Source organism: Dermacentor albipictus, chromosome 8 (genome assembly GCF_038994185.2).
Source record: "Dermacentor albipictus isolate Rhodes 1998 colony chromosome 8, USDA_Dalb.pri_finalv2, whole genome shotgun sequence".
In the NCBI taxonomy this organism is placed as follows: domain Eukaryota; kingdom Metazoa; phylum Arthropoda; class Arachnida; order Ixodida; family Ixodidae; genus Dermacentor; species Dermacentor albipictus.
Window position 1 is genome coordinate 116,112,369 of NC_091828.1, and position 20,562 is coordinate 116,132,930.

Below are 20,562 nucleotides of genomic sequence, written 5' to 3' on the forward strand. Positions count from 1 at the left end.
CGCCGAGGTAGCTGATGCCGGTCAATCCCGTAGCTGCCATCCAGTGTTACGACATCCAACCGGTGCCAGCAGTGTTACGAACTTTCACCGCTGCACCCCGATTACGGCTTTGTGGTCCCGTAGCGCTCGTCACCCGTTTCGTGACAGAGCGTTGGTAGCGAAGACTCCGAGCCTGGCGTCGATGAGAATAACAAAAGGGACTTTATACATTATATACAGGTTATCATACAGGACATGAACGGGTCGGCACTGGGACCGAGTGCTCACAACAAACGCGACTGTTCTCGCACGACGACGTCCGGCGAAAACGCGTGACACATCTCCCCCCAGTCGGGAGCGACACTGTCTCCCGGTGGGTCGGCGGATCCTGTTTTTCAGGCGGCGTGTCGCTGCTTTTATAATCCCCGAGGAACCATTGTCACTCAAACGGCCCAATACAAAGTCAGCACACGACGGTCGTCCGAGGGGTCCAACCAGCGACCGCGCTGGCCACCCGGTTCAAAGTTCGCGCGCGCGGTGACCTCCAGGCAAGGGAGGTGCGGCGCCGGGCTGTCTGGCACACGCCGACACGTCCAAACATGCGGCTCGCCGAGGCTTCTCCCACAGCCCCCGCACGACGGCTCAGCATCTTGACTTGTGAAGGGAGAATTAGGGCGCTCGCAGGATAGATTCCGCATCTTGCAGATTCGGAATCCGGGCTTGTGGTAATGGCACAACAACCCGTCGATGCCCCGACAGCCACCACCGCGTATGCGTCGCTGCTCCCTCGATACTCCGCCGCGTCCACGTAGACGGCTCCTTCTTCTCTGGCGTGGAGGTCCACGAGAGCCCTGGCCCTCGCCAACCTCCGCTCCTTGTTGTGCTCGGGGTTCACGTTCCTCGGGATCGGGTAGACCCTGAGCTTTCTGTTGATGCTATCCGGTATAGGTACGTCTTCCTGCTGGTTGGCTTCCCTCGGCTCGAGGCCAAGGTCCCGCAGTATCTGTCTTCCGGTTCTCGTTTCAGAGAGACGCTCGAGTTGCGCCGTTCTCTGTGCTTCGGCTATTTCGTCCAGCGTGTTGTGGACTCCCAGCGCCATGAATTTTTCGGTACTCGTGCTCCCGAGGAGGCCGAGTGCCGCCTTATACGCCTTGCGTATGGTGGCGTCTATCTTGTTACGTTCGCTCGGCCTCCAGTTGTGGAAGGCGGCAACGTACGTTATGTGGCTAACTGCGAAGGATTGAACGAGCCTAGTCAGGCTCTCCTCCTTCATCCCCGCTCTTCTGTTGGACACCCTCTTGATGAGTCTCATTGCCGCGGCCGCTTTGCCCACGAGCTTGTTGACCGTTTCACCGTTAACACGGTTTCGCTGGATGAGCAGCCCGAGCACTCGAATCTTCTCGACCTCCGGTATTACCTGTCCTCCCGCTGTCTTGATCGTAATCTTGGGACGCTCGTACTTGGCTTCCATATTCTTTCTTTTCCTGCCCGCTCCTGTCGGTGGAATCACCAGCAGTTCTGACTTGGCCGGAGAGCATACGAGTCCAGACCCGCCCAGCTGCTCCGCGATGGCGTTGACCGCTTCTTGCAGCGTTGTCTCGATGTGTCCGTCGCTTCCTCCCGGTACCCATAGCGTAACGTCGTCGGCGTAGATGGTGTGCCGGACTCCCGCTACTCTTTCTAGCCGGTTGGCCACCCCGATCATCACGAGGTTGAAGAGTAGCGGGGAGATCACCGAGCCCTGCGGAGTTCCCACGCTGCCCAGCTTCTTCTCTTCGAGCTTCAGGTCTCCCGCGCAGATTTCGGTGGTCCGTTCCGTCAAGAAGTCTTTGATGTACTGGTAAGTCCTTCTGCCCATGTTTAGCCTGGATACTTAGGCCAAGATAGCCGAGTGCCTCACTTTATCGAAGGCGCTCTGCAAGTCCAGCCCGAGTATGGCTCTGTTGTCATTGGTGCCCGTCATATCGTCGATGATCTCGTTCTTCAGTAAGATCATGGCGTCTTGCGTCCCGAGCTTCTTACGAAACCCGATGATGGAATTTGGGTAAAGCTCCGATTCTTCCAGGTAACGCTGCCACCTGTTCATGAGAACGTGCTCGAGGACCTTTCCCACGCACGAAGTCAGCGAGATCGGCCTGAGGTTCTCTATGTTGGGCGGCTTGCCAGGCTTGGGGATGAGGATCGTCTTGGCTGCTTTCCATTGCTTGGGCAGCCTTCCTTCTTGCCAGCACTTGTTGTAGAAGTTCGTGAGCGCTTCGATGGCCGCTTCGTTGAGGTTCTTGAGCGCTCTGTTGGTCACTCGATCGGGACCCGCGGCGGACCCGCCATTGAGATCCTGCAGGGCAATTCTGACTTCCCACGTCTGGATGTCTCGGTCTAGCGTCTCGTTCTCGTTTCCTTGGTAATCTGGGTGTCTTTCCGTGGGGGTGGTCGGTAGGTACTTGGCGTCCAAGCGCCTCTTGACCTCGTCCTCCCCGTGTTCGCAGATCGCCTTGTGTAGGATCCTGGCCAGGTTGTTTTGTTGGTGGCCCTTGGTCTTGGTTTCGTCGAGGAGGTGCCGCAGCATGTTCCACGTCTTGCCCTTGTGCATCCGTCCGTCGGCTTCGTTGCAGGCCTCGTTCCACTGTTGGGTGCATAGCACCCCGCAGTGGACCTCGATCTGCCTGTTGAGCTCGGCGATCTTCTTCCTTAGACTTCGGTTGGTTCGTCGCTTCTGCCACCTCGCCTTTATGGACTGCTTGGCTTCTATCAGGTGGGCCAGCCGACTGTCCATCTTGTCTATCCGTTCGTCCGTCTCCAGCTCTCTGGTGGCTCCTTCCGTCGTCTCAACGACGTTGGCCGCCCATTGCTCGATGTCTGTAATGTCCAGTTGCACCGCGGGTAGCGCCTTTCGAAAGGCGTCCCAGTCCGTAATGCGATGCTTCCTTATGCCGCTGTTCCCTTGGCCTTCGAGCGGTACGACGACCTCTACGATGTAGTGATCGCTGCCCAGCTCTTGGCCCGTGTTTCTCCATGTTGCTTCTCTCGATCCTCCGTCAGTTTTGACGAAGGTAAGGTCCGGAGTGGTGTCTCTCGTAACCGATGTGCCGATCCTGGTGGGAAAGGCCGGATCCGTGATTAGGTTCAGTCCCACGTCGGTGGCGTCTTGCATCAGCTCTCTCCCCTTGACCGTCGTTCTGTGGTAGCCCCAGTCTTGGCTCGGAGCGTTAAAGTCTCCGCACACTACGAGCGTATTGCTCCCCGCGACTGAACTCGCTTTGTGGAAGAGTGCCTTGAATTTCTGTTGTCCCTGGGCGGATTGCTGTAGACGTTCACCAGGAAAGTGCTCTCCTTCCTCCTCTTTCCCGTGATTACTTCCACCGTGCAGTGTTCGATGGCGCTTCTGCCGATCGTTTCGTGTTCCATGAAGGTGATCCCTTTCCTAACGAAGGTGCAGACCCCTCTGCCCTTGCCCTTGGACGTGTCCCTTTTGCTCGGCGGGCTGTCGTGCGACCGGTAGCCCGGTAGTCTCGGCGTTTCTTCGCTGTGTGTTTCTTGAATCATTATGACGTCTGGTTTCCTCGTTAGTTGCTGCAAGTGTTGCTGCAGCACCGCTCTCTTGCCGGTAAAGCCATTGCAGTTCCAGTGCCAGACCAAGAGGTCTCTCACTGGTGGTGTCGATGCTGCTGTACGTGCGGTCCCGTCCATGATTGCTGCAGTTTGGCGATGATCTGTGCTTCCATACCTTGTATTTGTGTCTGTATCTGCGTCTGCAGCTGTGCTTGCATCTGCGCCATCATGTTCTGGATCGTGCTCTGTATGTTTGTTGTCATCTGCTGAACTGTTTGCGCTAGCCCAGTGAGGCGTTCGTTGGTTACCTTGCTGGTCGCCTCAAGACGGTCGAGTCTGTCGTCCTGTTTTTCGATTCTCTCCATTATCTTTCGTTCCTTGGCGCCCTCTATGGCTCTCCTCTTGGGAGCCGGTCCCGCCTCTTTCGTGGCTCTCGGGTCCACCTCGACCTCTGGTTCGTCCTCGGTTATCTCTTCTTGTTTCCTCTCTTGTGCGGGCTTCGGCAGCAGCTGTTGCTGTTGCTGCAACGCAATTAATGTCGTTAGCTTCTCGTTGATTTCCTTGATGGTGGCGTCCTGTTCGGCGATTCTCCGCTTTAGCATCTCGTTCTCGTCTCTCAGGGCTTTTACCATCCCGTTCTCTTCTTGGATCGTCTTCGCGGCGTTTTGCGCTGGTGGTTGTCTCTTCTCTGCCATGTTTGCCTTGACTGTGTCGGCCCAGGCGACTCTCTCCCTCGACTGCGACTGCGACGGTCTGTGGCGGCTGGCGCTCCTGCCTCCGTTGCTGTTGTCCCTCTTGCGGCTGCTGTCGCGCTGCCTCGATTCCCCGCGGAGTCTATCGGCAGACGGCGCTCGCAGCGGCGGAAAGCTTTCCGGATCTGGTTGTTGCTGCATGGCTTCCATCTTGCGTTCCCATTGCCGTTTTTTGACCACGTACGGTATCTTGTACTTGTTTTTGCATTCCCTCTCGCCCGTTGGATGCTGTCCCCCGCAGAGCTTGCACTTGGGTTTGCATTCGCGTTTGTGATCCTCGCTGGGATTCACGATTCCGCAGCCGAAGCACACTCTGGTGTCAGGATTCGGGCATACGTCTCTTCTATGGCCGACCGTGCCGCATTGCCTGCACACGTCAAAGTGCTTGCGGTAAAGCCCGCACCTGACTAATATCGAGCCATACTTGACGTAGTTCGGTTCTGTCCTGCGAAGAGTACTATCACCGTGGTTGTATTGCCGATTCTGTGCGCCTCCACCGCTAGGGGGTTACACGGGTTCACGATGTTTTCGGCTATCTCCTCCGGGGAGTCGTCTACGGCTATGCCTCGGATGACTCCCTTGACCGTGCCGTCCGGCGCCGTTCGGTAGGCGCTGACTTCGAATGTCCTGCCTCCTATGTTAAGGGCTTTGACCTTAGAGTATAGCGTGGCACGCCTCTCGTCCGGGGTGCTGACCACGATGATGTTTTGCTGCGCGTTCGTGCAGATGGTGTCTGCCTTGGCTTCTTCCTTCGTTACTCGAGCCGCCGTCATGACGGCCGACATAATTATTGAAACCTCAGTTCTCGCTACATTGAGACCTCCACGTGGTCGCATGACTATCTTGGTGTCTTCTTTCGGCATGTCTGTCGGCATCCTCGCCGCTTTCGTTACCGAGGCTGCAACTCTCTTTGCAAAGGTGGCCCTAGTCTTGAGTCTAGACTGGCGAGTAATGGCGGCGGACTCACCGTTTTCCTTGCCGGCCATAATCTGCTTGACGCGCTTGGCGGAGGTCGACCAGCCTTCGGCTTCTTCCGGTGTAATGCCCTCTCCGCGAACTTCAATGCAAGTGCGCCCGCCGAGACTGCCGATGCTCGGTGCTGACGCCATGTTGTCTCCCATTGACGTGGCCACTTCCATTTCGGACGCCATCTTGGTTGTACTTGTCGCCGGGCAAGGCCTAGCGGCCGGGCCCGTCGCCACCGGTGGCCGTACTCGTAGGAGGCCTACGTTAGGCTTAGCGAAAAGTCCGCACCGCAACAGAAAAAGTCCTCGTAAATCGAGAGAATCACGTACCACTTGGTCAAAACTGGTACTGGTCGATGTCCCGCAGCTTCGCGCACACTTCGGTACCAATTATATCGCGGTAACTGTAAATTAACACTGCGTTAATTGGCATAATAGCAGGAGCCGACGAGAAGCCCGGCTCTTTCGCAGTCGTCCTCGTCTGTATATATGTTTTCAAACCCATAACACTTTCTCCTTCCTGTCAAGGATATTTGTGTTTTCAAAACATATAATAACGTGTTCCTCTTCCTAACTAGTGTATAAATATATGTATATATGTTTTTAAAACAAATGATAGACCTATCCCTATTATGCCTATTGTATATGTTTTCTGAACAAATTGTAATGTTTTCCCTGCCCTGTCTAGTGTATATATGCTTTCAAATTAAATAATAAAGCTTTCCCTTTCCTGTCTTGTGTATATATGTTTTCAAAACAAATGATAATACTTTCTCTTCCTATCTAGTATGAATATGTTTTCAAAGCAATAATGCTTTCGCTTTCCTGTCTAGTATATATATGTTTTCAAAACAAATAATAACATTTACCTTCCCTGTCTTTTGTATATACGTTTTCTAAACAAGTAATAACGTTTTTCCTTTCCTGTCTAGTGTATGTATGTATCCAAGCAAATAATAACACTTCCTTTTTCGTTTCTAGTGTAGATACGTTTTCAAAACAAATATTAATACTTTCTGGTTCCTCTCTAGTGCATATATATTTTCAATAGAAATAAGTACTCCTTCCCTATTGCTGTCTTGTCTATATATGTTTTCAAAACAAAAATTAGTACTTTCCCCTTTTCGTTTAGTGTACATATGTTTTGAAAACAAATAATAATGCTTTTCCTTTCCTGTCAAGTGTACACTTGTTTTCAAGACAAAATATGATGCTCTCCCTTTGTTTTCTAGTTTATGTAAGTTTTCAAAATGATAACACCTTCCCCTTCCTGTTCAGTGCATACATGTTTTCAAAACAATAACGCTTTCCCTTTCCTGTCTAACTGATATATGTTTTCGAAACAAATGATCACGCTTTCCATTTCCTGTCTAGTATGTATATGTATTAAAAAGAAATAGTGATGCTTTCCCTTTCCTATCTAGTATACCTATATATATACATATATATATATATATATATATATATATATATATATATATATATATATATATATATATATATATATATGTATATGGATATGTGTGTGTGTGTTTGTGTGTGTTTTCAAAACAGTAACACTTTCCCCTTCCTGTGTAATGCTTATGTGCTTTCAAAAGAAATAATAACGCTTTCCCCTTCCTGTCTAGTGTACACATGTTTTCAAAACAAATAATAATGCTTTCCCTTCCCTGTCTAGTGTATATATGTTTTGGAAAGAAATGATAATGCCTTTCCTGTTTATTGTATATATATTTTGAAAAAAATAACGCCTTCCCTTTCCTGTCTAGTGTATAATGCTTTCGAAACAAATAATTACGTTTACCCTTTCTGGTCTACCGTAAATATGTATTCAAAACAGATATTAACGCTCTCCCTTTCCTGCCTAGCTTATATATGCTTTCAAAACAAATAGTAATGCTTTCCCTTTCCTGTCTACTGTATATATCTTTTCAAAACGAATAAGAACGCTTTCCCTTTCCTGTCTAGCTTGTACGTGTTTTCAAAACAAATAATAACGTTTTTCCTTCCTCGCCCAGCTTATATATGTTTCCGAAACAAATAATAACGCTTTCCCCTTCCTGTCTAGTGTATATATGTTTTCACAACAAATATTAAGGCTTTCTCTTTCCTGTCTAGTATAAATATGTTTTCGATACGATAATAATGCTTTTCCTTTCCTGACTAGTGCATATATGTTTTCAAAACAATTAATAATGCCTTCCCTTTCCTGTTTATTGTATATATGTTTTCAAAACAAATAATAACAGTTTCTGTTTTCTTCTAGCTTATATATATTTTTGAAACAAATATTAACACTTTCACTTTGCGGTCTAGTGCATATATATGTTTTCAAAACAAATAATAACGCCTTCCCTTTCCTTTCTAGTGTATGATTTATGTTCTCAAAAGAAATAATAGCATTTTCCCATTCATGTCTTGTGTATGTATGTTTTCAAAACAAATAATGATGCTTTCTTCTTCCTGTCTAGTACATATATATGTTTTCAAAGCAATACCACTTTCGTTTTCCTGTCCAGTCTATATCTTTTCAAAACACATAATAACACTTTCCATTTCCTGTCTAGTGCATTTATGTTTTCAAAACAAATAGTAACGATTTCCCTTTCCTGTCTATTGTATACATGTTTTCAAAACACATAATAATGCTTTACATTTCCTGTCTAGTGTATATATTTTTCAAAACAAATAATAAGGCTTTAATCTTTCCTTTCTAGTGTATATACGTTTTCAAAACAAATAATAATCTCATGCACACTGCGCTGGCTCACTAATTAGTTATGTAGCAGAGTGTGCTGGTTCTCAGTGTGAATATAGCCCATAAAGAGCATGCTGCGCATGATTGCTTCATGTCTTAAGTCTCTATAGCGCCTATTCACAAACACGTACGGGCAACAGCTTTACTGCGACTGCGTGCAACATGCAGAAACATCGCGGTACGCTAAGAAACCGATCATGGTTCACTCCTAGCATACCACTACCGAGGCTGACAGAGCAAGGTAAAGACAGAACGTGGCCTCTACAAATGAGCCCCGACGACACCTAACCAATGGCGGGGGCAAATTACAAGCATTTATACCCGCATTGCAGCCTGTGAGTATGGCATGCAGTTTGTCACAATATGTTCATCGCAGTTCATCGCATTTTTGCCTTTTATGCTACGGCCAGGGATCTGTGATATTATACAACTTTCCCTTTTACGTGTGTTTACGGCACACAAGTCCTACAGCAGCTTTTTGTTTTTGTTTTTCTTAGCACAGCTTCTGATATTTTTCAGCAACCACTTATTTAGCGTATTTATTAGGCTCTATTCTATACAATAGCCAGTCATTCTTAGAATGCTTGTTGGCGACTAGCCTCTAAAGATGTTGGGAGAATGTTCATGCAGTTGTTACTGACTACCCGTAATGTTGTGTATAAAATTGATTCTTTGTCCCAGGTGGACTAGCTTTTTTTGTCTACTAAGTGCAGGCATGGTCCTGAATTGAGGTCGTTTAGAACATGCAGACCATTGCAATTGCCGGAACAGGTGTCGGTATCACTGTTGTTGCGGCCAGATTTGGCCCAACACATCTCTCAGGTGACAACAGCTCAGCCTTGTGGCTTTGCTTACCTCATTTGTTATAATATCAAATCGACGCTTTGCCTCGTCAGTAATGCTGCGATCGACTGTGGCTAGTTGGTTTGAGCAGCATCCCTAGCCGCTAAGACTTTCCTTCGTCCTTTGATTTCAAGATCACATGGTGCATCGATGCACGAAGAAGTTGTACGTGGAAGTATATTAGCAAATCGGCCACGCAATTGTATGAAGTGAAACAGGCGAAGGAACGGCCACTCAAACTCTTGTGATAACGTGCTCGTTACCACTTCCGATATGTTTCATAACTTTTGTGTTCGTTGTGAGACTACAACTGGAGTTTCCTTAAATGTTCTACAATGTGCATGGTCGGGAAGCATTGCTGATATTTTAAGCATTGATAATATTGTCGGCTGAAGTGCCTCTCCTGCTTTTCGGGAGAAATGACCGGCCTACGAGTAGCTCGACGCGATGCTTGTCAAAAGCGCAAAAAGGTTTTTCTTGTGTTTTCGATAGTATTTGCTTCGTTCAATAATTATTAATAGTTATCGCACACTCAGAATATTGAAGCAGTGAAGTCTGGGTCACTCTAACTAACGTGCCGAGAGGAGTGAACTAACATGCTGAGAGGATTCAAGCGCTGCTACGAATCGCTTAAACCACGGCTCTGATTATATTTTACTCGTGTTCCCAATGCTTCATACGGGTCAGTATCAACGCGCATCAATATTGCCTTGTTGCTCTGTAGTAAAGGTGTCTAATCAGAAGCCTGGGAGCAACGCTCCCCTTGTTGAAGTAACAGTGAACTACAAAACACATAATGAAACTTACATACTGAAAAGCGCGTCATAAATGTGACTCGCTGTGAGTGTTACGAATCGGTATACAAAACGTGACGCAATTCTTTCACGTGTAGAAATGCTTCCCTCTCTCAAAGTCGGATGCGACAAGTGTGCAAGAATTTCGTTCCGCTTTATCCGGTGCTGCGGCGCTTGCTGTCGCTCTTTTCGGTTGGCAAAAGTGCGTTTGGTGTTGCAAAATGTCCTTTCCCGAGCTGCCTGCAGTTGCCTCACCTGAAAGTGCAGCACCCGCGCATTTCATTTAGCCATTTCGAATGACAACAAAAAGTTTTAATCTTCTAAAGCAGAAAATTAAGAGATCTATCCACGTAGATCAATGACTTACGGCGGCGGTTGCGGGCGATTGCTTCACTATACACGGTCTTTCTGTCGGGGTGTGCACCATTTATGGCGGCAACGGACCTTGCGACACTGACTCGCCAAATCGACGGTGCAGGGGCGAAGAAAAATAGGGTCACGGCACTTGGGAAATTCCAGTCACTTAATATATGGAGAGTCGATTCCCTCGTATATCGACTGGAGTTCGTTTTTGAAACTTGAGGGTGATGCTGCCGATTCTCCGCCCCGCCCCTCTCCTTCCGACGTTACGGGAAAACACCGTCTTAGCTCCGCGCAGCGGGCACCCGTATTGTCCTCTCGCCCCTCTCAGCACTGCCTCTAATTACACTGTCCTATTCTCCACGACATCTTCATATTCTGTGGCCATCCCCACGTCTCCAATCCAATGAGTCGCTTGCGTCTGCTATTACACTCCATCTGACAAGTAGTTTGCTGCAGCACTGCCGAAAATACTAGGCGCACACGGGTCAATACCCTTGCGCCGCGAAAGATAGTTCCGGGCGTAATTTCCTCATTATTGGAGACATTCGAGAAAGAGAGAGTCATAAGGGAAAGGCAGGGAGGTTAACCCTACCTTGCACTGGGGAAGGGAGAAAGAGGACTGAAAGAGAAGGAAGGAAGAAGTTCCCAGTTTGCAGCTTTACGCAGTTTTATGTCAGCTTGGTACATGATATGTTACATGATAGGACCTCTGCGCATGCACGTCGCGCAACGCGAATTACTGAGGCGGTGAGCAGACGACGCGGCGCGGATGAACATATCTCGAGAGGCCTATCGGCTGAGTTGTCCTGCAACTTCCATAGTGTCACAAATGACTTGTAAGATGGGGTCGGAATCTCGTGAAAAGAGCAAAAGAAAGCTATCATCTTTATGAGATAGAGTTGCCTTTGTAATCTTTCCTGCGCTTTTTGCGTCAGGCAAATTAAGAATTTAAAACAAAGTCAACAAACTTCTGTCTACGTGTCCAATTGACATGACCCCGAAGCTAATGAAACCATCTCATTATTTGGACTCAGCCTAACAGTGTCTTATGTTATTTCAACGTGGCCCCTGTGAAAGCTTACATATACGGTTAGCATACACTTAAATATGAGTGCTCGCACAGGGCAACATCGCGCAAGCGTTCGCCTATCGCAGTGGATCGCAGTCTCCCACAATTATGCAAGGCGTCTCCGAAGCGTCTTGCCATTTCTTTAAGTTAAGGTAACCGCCTTTCGGGGACGCTCACTGAGATGGACCGGCTGAGAGCAGCAGTTATACTTTCCGAGGATCTCCATATCATCTTACGGATAGCCATATGCCAACATGAAAATTGAATCAGAAAGGAGGTCAACAGAAAAGAGCGACTAAGGAGAAGGGCACTCGGAGCAACGTAGAAACTTGGAGCCAAAACGACAAAACATCGAACGAACAAAAGACTCTCTCTATCTTTCTCTCTCTACCGCAATCTGTGTTGACACCGGGGGTGGAATGGCACGACCTCTTTGAGGGCACTGGAAGTCAAAAGTCAAAAGGAAGAGAAGGCTCGCTAAACTCGTTACGGGCACTTATCTTATCGCGAGTTGCGATCAGCGAATATTGCTTTAACCGAATTTCTCCGTGCTCCGTAGGCGCCGGAACGTAGAGGGACGTGAAAGCGGGGAAGCGGCGGGACAGACTCACGCCGCCTGCGCAAACTTCTATTTGTAATGCGAACGCGTGCCCTGGCTCCAGAACGTGTTACACATCCTCAAGGAGGCACGAGCTGAGCAGGACCCGAAACGTTCGGCTGGCTTCGGCGAGGCACCAAGGACAGTGAGGGTCGTTCGACGATCTGTACAACAAAGATGATAGTAGATGAGAAAGGGGGGAGAGTGGAGGGGCCAGACGTCGGGGACGCATGGCAAATGAAGTGAGAGATAGAGAGAGAGATACACCGCACTCGAAGTCGGGCGCCGCCTGCCTTATTACCGTCTTCTCAATCTCGGCTACTGCTCTCGAGCAGCTTTGTAGTGCTGCATCCATTTTCGTTTGACTGCATCCGAATAAGACAATCGCGAAGAAAAAAGACCTAGAAGCGAAACAAACAGACAAAACGGAGACGGTGTGTCTCGCTTTGGGCGTGTCTGTCTACGTTTCTCGGTGAGATCTCGATTGTTTCGTGAAGTGCAGATGCATTGTGCACCACACGTAGAATACGTTAATGAGGGCCTACGGCAAGGGGGGCATAGCTGCAGCAGTGTCGCAATTTAAATAACACTGCGTGATCAAGGTATCGGAGAAGGGATGAGCTGCGATAGACTCCGGTAATGTAGAGCGAACGCTGCTAGCTACGAGTATTGGCGCCTTTGGACTTTATTGTGTCACCTCGTAAGCGCTCGAGAAACAAACATGCAAATAAAACTTTGAGATCGAAGCGCCCTGACAACTTTAATCCCGTATACGGTATCTTTTTGCTCAGTGCCTCCTCAGCACTCCGTTGAGGGCAGAAAAAACACTGCACCACTACCACGGACAGTCTTTGTTGCATTTCTTAGAATTTCGTGCCACCACACCGCCTTCGAACACTGACGTGTCGCTTTCCTATTCACTTGCTCTAAACTTGATCGAATGAAGAGGCCCAGCGAGTGAATGGGCGAGCACCGCTAATTCGTCTACGCGACAAGAAATACTCAATGCTTCTGTGCGTTGTCGAACTTGTACGTTGAACCGCGCTCAGGCGCAAAGAAACGCGGCCTCTTTGTGCAGTCCGATCCCGGGGCTTGCGCGCAGCCGCGCCAAAAAACATTACATCATTTTCAGGTTTCTGTTATTGTCTCGCACTTTTAATATTTCAGTCTGAGAAGATCGAACATAAAATGCATGCGCCGTCGGTGTTTTCTTCAACGAAATTTGTTTGTAGGCTGTCACTCTCAAACTTCCGAGGAATAACTTTGTCAAGAATATAGGACAGGGTGCGAGCTACTTTAGTGATCGAATGATGTGGCAAGTTAACCCGCATATGCCACATGTAATATTGCAAGGCGTCGCATATATATATATATATGTGTGTGTGCGTGTGCGTGTGCGTGCGTGTGCGTGCGCGTGTGCGTGCGCGTGCGCGTGCGCGTGCGCGTGCGCGTGTGCGTGTGTGCGTGCGTGTGTGTGTGTGTGTGTGTGTGTGTGTGTGTGTGTGTGTGTGTGTGTGTGTGTGTGTGTGTGTGTGTGTGTGTGTGTGTGTGTGTGTGTGCACGGGAATTTTCGCCCGTCAATGCTATCGCGTTAAAGTTGCCCGGGTACCGATCATAAATGTTTCGCCTTACAGTTTGGGAGAGATACTAACGCAAGGCACGCACTAACAGCAGGAGAAGGCTTAAAATTATTTGTTAGCAAATAGCAGAGAGCGCAAAAAGCTTAAAGAAGTAAATGGAGGTGCTTCCTACAACAGTCTGGGAATATAATCAACTGGTTGAAGTCGTGCGGCAGGAGACGCAACAAACACGGCAAAAAATTGCGGGAGTGCAAAGAGCAAACCACGTGTGTATTGGAACGAGGAAATAAAACAAGCTATAGAAAAGAGTAAGCAGGTGTCAAGGTGTCATAGAGAAGCCGGAAAGCAGGGATTCAGCGAAGAGGTGCTCGTTAGATGTAACAAGTACTAACATAAGAAAAGGAGGTCACCTCGTGCAAGAACAAAAATTAAAATTCAACGTTGGGTGCATAACATTTGAAAAAGAGAAACGGGCACATCAAAAAGATTTTCAAACCATGTGAGAGCGTTCGGAGCTCCAATTAGAAATTCGCAAACGGCTTTAAGGCACGAAGACGGTGATATCTTCGAAGGAGACGATGCAATGCGGTACAACAGACACGTTATTGTGGACAACTTCGGCAAGAAAGAACGCGTAGTCCAGGTTCAATCAGATCCAGCTACAGAGAAGCATGGGAGATCAAAGTGTAGCACAAGAAACGTACACTGCGAGAAAGCAGAAAAAGATGGACCTAATAACATGGCCGCAGGACCTGAAGAAATTGCTACGCAGCTAACCAAATAGCTGGGTCCAACGAGCGAGGCACTGCTTACTAATGTAATACAGCAAGTGATTAAAAAGTTTCTGTTTGGATGGTGTGAAACCAAAATGATTCTCGAGTACAAAGGCGGAGGAGATAAGGATAAGACGAGCTCGTACAGCAAGTAATAGTAACATCGGTGATATACAGACTGGCAATGCAAGTCATGATATTGGAGGTGTCGAAATGGGTGGAGAGAAATGAGATACTGGAAGAACTGTAGAATTGGTTCAGAACAGGCGCACACTTAGAACATAGTGTTTTTGTACTAACCAGCGCGTAGAAATGACAACGTAGACAGGGGAATATTATGGGATATTATTAAGCACGAAAGCCTAGATGACGATTACGCGGAACTGCTCAGGGAGATATATAGAGAGAAAACAAAGCGCGAGTTGTGTGTGAAAGTTGGAAATGCAAGTAAAAGAGAGAGAACTAAACTTTTATTTTCTGAAACGGTAATCCGAGTCAGAACCCGGCTCACCCTAGGTGGGAGGATTCCTAATTCCAAGAACCCTCTGGCTTGGGCTGTCTCCTTGGCCCGGGCGACGAGACATCGTTGGTCGTCCAGCTCATCACAGGAAAGCCTGGCCTCTCACGTTTCAGTTGTCGTATGGATCGGCGGTCAGTTGGGGTGTTCTTCTTGGGCTTCTATGGGGCGGCCTTCTTTGGAGTTGTCTTGTGGAGCTTGTGAGCTAGGGTCTGCGGACGTGCCACGCAGTGGGCAATCCTGTACCATGTGTTGCAGGGTGTCTGGAACGTTGCAATGGGGGCATGCGTATGAGTACTGCGTAGGGTACTCCGAATCATGCGTACTGCGTCTTTGCATGATTATTCCGTGTACGTAGGTGTTGATCTGTAGGCGGCGCAGGATGACTTCTTCCTCTTCGCTCAGATTCTTGTGTGGTGAAGCGTACGTTCTTCTGCTGAGTCGGTGGTGTTGCAGAAGCTGCGAGTACTTTATGGCGATGTCATCAACGTTGGTGGCCGGCCTAGTGTGGGGTGGCAGGAAAGCCCGGCTGGTATGTTCGCAGGCAGCGGCGTGTGCCGCCTCATTTCCTGTCATGCCCTGATGGTCTGGAACCCAGTTGACGTGGGTGTCGGGCCGAGTCCAATGTGATTTCTAAGTATTTTGAGTGTGGTTTCAGATATGCGTCCTTTTTTGTAGCTGCGAGCTGCTGCTTGATAGTCCGTGAGGATTACTGCTACTTCAGGGCAAGTTGTTATTGCGAAAGCGATTGCCGTTTCCTCTGCTCTCTCGGGGGCTCTGTCTCGGATGATTACAGCTGCAAGTTCTTTGCCTTGGTGATCCGTGACGCTTAGGGCAAAGGCGTTTCGCTCAATATATCGGACAGCAGCGGTGTACCTCGTATCAGGGTCTGTTCCGTATTTCTTGCTGAGTGCGCGGATTCTGCTTTGCTGACGCTCCTTATGGTAAGTTGGATGCATATTGCGCGGTACACTTGCAACTCTGATACAGTGCTGTACTACAGGTGGAATTCTTGCTTTCTGGTCTGTGTCTGCAATGAAGCTTTCACTGTAGTTCAGGTAGTGCGAAACTGCACGTCCGGTGGGTGTGAGCTTGAGCCACTCTAGTTGGCTGATCTTGTGAGCCTCGACAAGCTCTTCCCACGTATTGTGGACGCCGAGTTTGAGGAGTTTCTCCGTTGATGCCATGAGTGGGAGAGAGTCAAGGGTACTTTGATTGCCTCGCGAATGACAACATTGAGTTTCTTGATTTCTACCGGCTTGAGCGTCAATTAGGGAGGTCCGTAGGTGATACGGCTAGTTAGGAGAGCTTGAATTATGCTTAGTGTGTCGTGCTCCTTGAGTCCGCTTCTTTGGTTCGTGATCGTCTTGACGAGGTGCGTAACTTGTGACAGTGTGCGCTGGAGACTCGGGAGAGTGGCCGCTCCTGATCTGTCCTTGTGGATGTGAAGTCCGAGTACGCGAAGAGAGTCCGCCGTAGGGATCTTGGTTCTTTTGAGTGAGAAGCTAGGATCGGGTTCGATATAGTTAGGTGGTCTTCCTCGTGTCCCTGCTCTCAGGACGAGAACCTCCGACTTTTCGGGTGCGCATTGGAGACCGCAGTCTCGGAAGTATCTTTCAATAGTGCCGACGGTTTCTTGTAGATGCGTTCTGGTTGTCCAGTAGTAGGTGCCTTGGTCCAGAACGTGACGTTGTCGGCGTAAATGCATGGCATAGAATTGGGATGGCGTTGAGTTGTTTCGGTAGCTTCATCATTGCGATATTGAAGAGGAGGGGTGAAATAACTGATCCTTGTGGGGTTCCTTTGTTTGGTAGTCGAAGTTTATCGCTGTGGAGGTTGCAGACGCCTACTGTTGCTGTTCGTTGTGTCAAAAAGCTGCTGATCTAATTATAGATCCGGGCTCCGCAGCCTGTATCTTCAAGGTTGCGGAGAATGGCTTCGTTGGCTCACGTTGTCGAATGCGCTCTTTACGTCGATTGCCAGGATGGATGATTTGCGTCTGTGATCGAGGTAGTCAAGCAAGTCTTTTTTGAAGAGCAGGAGTACGTCCTGCGTGGACAGATGCTGTCGGAATCCGAACATGGTGTGCGGAAAGTGTCCGTTGTCCTCGAGGTATGGTGTTAACCGGTCGTGCGCCATGTGCTCGAGCAGTTTGCCCACAGAAGATGTGAAGGAAATGGGACGGAGGTTTTCGATGCGAAGGAGTTTGTTGGGCTTGGGGATCATGGTGACCTCCAAATGCTTCCAGGCTGCTGGCAGGTCCCCCTTTTCTCAGCAGTCGTTGTGTGTGATCCCAGCAGTCGCTGCTTCGCCACTACAGCAGTGCTGTAGTGGCGGATTGCGGGAGGTTGCGCAGGAGCTCATTAGTTATTCTCTCCTTGCCGGGATGGTGTCTCTAGTGAGTTTGGCTAAGGCTGCATGGAGCTCTTCCTGGGTGAATGGTCGATCGAGATCTGGGTTTGGTGCACCGTCGTACGTCTTTCCGCTCGCTGATGAAGTGTACTTGTCGCTGCTAAGTTTTTGCTGAGGTTCACGAAGGAGCTCATGCTCCGATCCAGCGTGATTGTGGATCAGTCTGCACAGATCTTGCCTCTGTTACACTTTGGTGTTATCGGTAGCTAAGAGAGCGCGTAGGAGATGCCAGGTTATCTTGGTGCTGGATGCCCCTCGTATGCTATCAGAAAAGGTGTGTCAATTTTGCTTGCAAAGTTGCTCCGCGTAATCTTGGGCCTGTTTGGTGATAAGAGCGATTTGTTGCTTAAGTTTTTTATTGAACTTTTGTTTCTTTCACCTCTTTAGGAGGCTTCTTTTGGCCTCCCAGAGATGAAGGAGATGCGGGTCGACTGCGGGGGTGTTGGTGCTTAGCTGGATGCTCTCGGTGTGGTTTTCTGCGGTGATGAGAAGGCCCTTGAGCCAGTGGTCGATGTCGTCGATTGTTGTGTTGCCACTGAGGTTGTCTCTGAAGGACTTCCAGTCTGTTAATCGAGCAACTCCACTCTTGGTTTGTTTCCGGTTATGCGTGATGTCAAGTTCTATAATGTGGTGGTCACTTCCGAGCGTCTGCGGGAGTGGACTCCACTTGGCCCAGTGGACGTTCGCTGTGAACGTAAGGTCCGGGTTTGTGTCCCTGAAGGCACTGTTCCCGACTCTCGTGGCCTGCAGTGGGTCGTTGCAGAGGGTCACCCTGCGTCGTTGAGCAGTGTCGTGCAATCAGGCTCCCTTTTTGGTGGTGTTTGGATAAGCCCACGCTGTATGTGGGGCGTTGAAATCTCCCATTATGACAACTTGGAACAGCTTTGGGGGCCGATGATAAAACTACAAATGATGCAGCGCAGGGTGACATGGGTTGGGCCTCTTTTGAAGTTAGACAAGCACAGAGCAAAATTAGTTTTGAAGAAAGACTCAGGAATATGAATGGAAATATATATACAGCTAAAGTGCACAAATATATGCATAAGCGTGAACACAGAAGATCAACAGAAGAGGAGCAGCAGATCAAGAAAGTTGGCAACCAAGTACGGGGTAATTGAAATCGTAAATAGAAAAGCAGGAGTCATAAAAAAGAAAGTGAGAGAAATAGGACCGTAAATTGGATGCAAGGAATAAAAACAAAAAAGACCACGGAGATATAGAAGAATGGCAAGAAAGAAATTAGAAGGAAAATTCGTACGATAACATAAAGTGTAGTGCTTTGCTACTTGAGGCTCGAGCTCGTTGCCTAAAGAAGAAAAAAAAACATACCGGAGAAAATATTCGAAACAGGATGAGGAATGTATCTGCCCCAGCGAAAATTCGGTGCCAACCCAGCACATGCTCATGGAATGCGAAGGGATTCAGCCAGTGATACCCGCAGGTAACGTACATCTTCCATAAGCACTTGGACTTAATGTCTACGGAAGCTTCAACTGGTCAGCGGTCGAGATAAGGAGGAGTCGTTTAGATTGTTGGTGGGAAAATAATCAGGGAAGAGATTGATAGGACCGGATCCTTTACGGGCACAGGCAACAGTATCAGGTAGATATTAAAGTTTTGAGGAAGAGAAAAAAAGACTGAGATGTAGACCAAATGCTTGACTGAAAAGTGCATATAGAATACCTGATTAGCCCATGCAAACTGGGTGACCATTTAGCAGCGCCCTGTTTCAATGGGGATGCCAATAAACCAGCACGCATTATCATCATCATCATTTGTACATGTGTACACGTGCTCGCGTGTGATGCCGCCAGGGCTCTAATGACACAGTTTTAGCACCTGCGCACTCGCCGTCCCTTCGGACAAACCTATGGCGCCTGGTATGCTGCGGGGTGCTGTTTACGCTGAGCAGAAGCGTAGGAATCGTGTGCTTTCTATTGATGTCATCGCTTAGCCCTTTGAGAGAAAACGTAAATAATAAAATACTTTGCGCATTCATGGACTTGTATTTGTGAATGTACAAAGAAAGTGCCCCTGCTTCTTAGAATGCACGTCTCACTTTCTGGTTATGACCAATTCTTCTGAAAGAGGGATCAAGCATTTTTTTTCCTTCCGCTTATCTCATGCGTCACAAACGATGACATTATGCTTCGCGCTATTGGCTCGGTTGGAGAAAGCCAAGACAGCGCTGTTCATTCCGCTGCTGGCACGAGTCACAACTGAGCCCCTACGCACATATATTAAACACATTTAGTACTGCGTAGACGTTGCGTGCCCAAGAGCGCTGCGTTCTGCACATTTGGCGTGTGCAAAACGCGACACAAACAGCACATGATGAGTACATGACCGCTGCGTACGCACGCATCTCGTTCTTTTGTGCACTTACGGGGAGAGCGGGAGGTGGGGTGAAGGAGGGAGGTCTATTTCTCTCGTGGTTCTATAGTTTGTTCAGGACGACGCGAGACTTCCTTTTCTCAAGATGGCGGCTACTGTGCTGTAATATGGCTAGGGATGCGGCTAGCGCGTTTGGATTGGCTTGACTGTACACAGCAAACGCCTTCACTTTCATCTTCGGGATGGCGCAGCAGGTTTACGTGCGTTTACGAACGTGCACGTTCCATGTACTCAAAGGCCCTGTCGTGAAATTGATGTAAGCGGAATGAGTCAGCATACGAAAAGTAAAACATGTAACCTTTATTATATGAGCGCTGACAAAGGCACATCGTTTCTCGTCGGTCTCATTTCTTGTCCCACCGAACCGTGATGTCTGCGACGTCACCGGCGGCGCTCTTTATCGCACCACCGTTTTGAGGTGCATGCTAGCTGCCGGGCGCTGTTTCTGCTGCGCTGCGGCAGTTACCTGGCAGTGTGGCGTTGCACCAAGACGCTGACATCGCGTATCGCTGGAGCACTCTCAAACGAACCCGAACACCACGGAAAACGTTACTTTGACATTAACATCATGAGTCGCCCTTCAGACGAAAATTCCATGTGCTTATGCGGTTACTTGAGTTTCCTTGCAAAAAGATTTACCTGCTACGTGCGTTCCATCGGCTTGACGTTTTAACTTATCATGACCAGAGAACAAAGGTAGTGATTCAGCCTTGGTGCATGCACAACGAAATAGATTAACGCATCAGCCCTCCATTCAAATTTCACCGCTGCATAGCGTAAAAAAGAATTTCTGTTTCTGGGTTATTACTATCAGAATTTTTTTATTTTGTATGACTACGTGTGCCTATGTATTGTGTGCATTTTATGACGAAAGCTTCAGTAGGAGAGTCGGCGCTTGTGCTAGCATATCTCCTTTTGGAACTTGTCACACATCTACCTAAGAAATGAATGAAATATGCATTTAACGGAATAGTTTCACATTACCTTTTGTTAGCGTTACTTTCTAGTGAACATTTGAACCCACCAGTGAGTCACTTAGCAATCCAACCATTTAGATAGTTGCTCATCCAGTCAGTGAGTCAGTCAGTCAGTCATTCAGTCAGTCAAGCCAGGTAAAGTCAGGTCAGGTCAGGTCAGCACAAGTCAAGTCAGTCAATTCATACATGCAGAATATTCCTTTCTCGACAACAAATTTCTGTCCTCTTATGCTTCTCGT

The 20,562-nt window shown here is 48.4% G+C and overlaps 1 protein-coding gene and 1 long non-coding RNA gene across 2 annotated transcripts in view; both read right to left on the minus strand.

The window, feature by feature from the left end:
- Positions 1-20,562, minus strand: part of LOC135910363 (uncharacterized) — a 75,054-nt gene that overhangs the window by 13,177 nt on the left and 41,315 nt on the right. The window lies entirely within an intron of this gene.
- LOC135910275 (uncharacterized) lies at positions 3,624-5,510 on the minus strand. The gene is made up of 2 exons (XM_070523186.1): positions 4,792-5,510; positions 3,624-3,922 (listed from the first exon to the last, which is right to left on the minus strand). Exons 1-2 carry the CDS (start codon positions 5,429-5,431, stop codon positions 3,624-3,626), a joined length of 939 nt encoding a protein of 312 aa, XP_070379287.1. The 5' UTR covers positions 5,432-5,510.

What these genes read in the sequence shown, in the direction of transcription:
- LOC135910275 (XM_070523186.1), bottom strand. Translation starts at nt 5,431, where the DNA reads ATGGCGTCCGAAATGGAAGTGGCCACGTCAATGGGAGACAACATGGCG. An exon ending in CGAAAACATCGTGAACCCGT is followed by an intron (nt 3,923 to 4,791) that starts GTAACCCCCTAG and finishes CCAAGAGGAGAG; the next exon opens with CCATAGAGGGCGCCAAGGAA.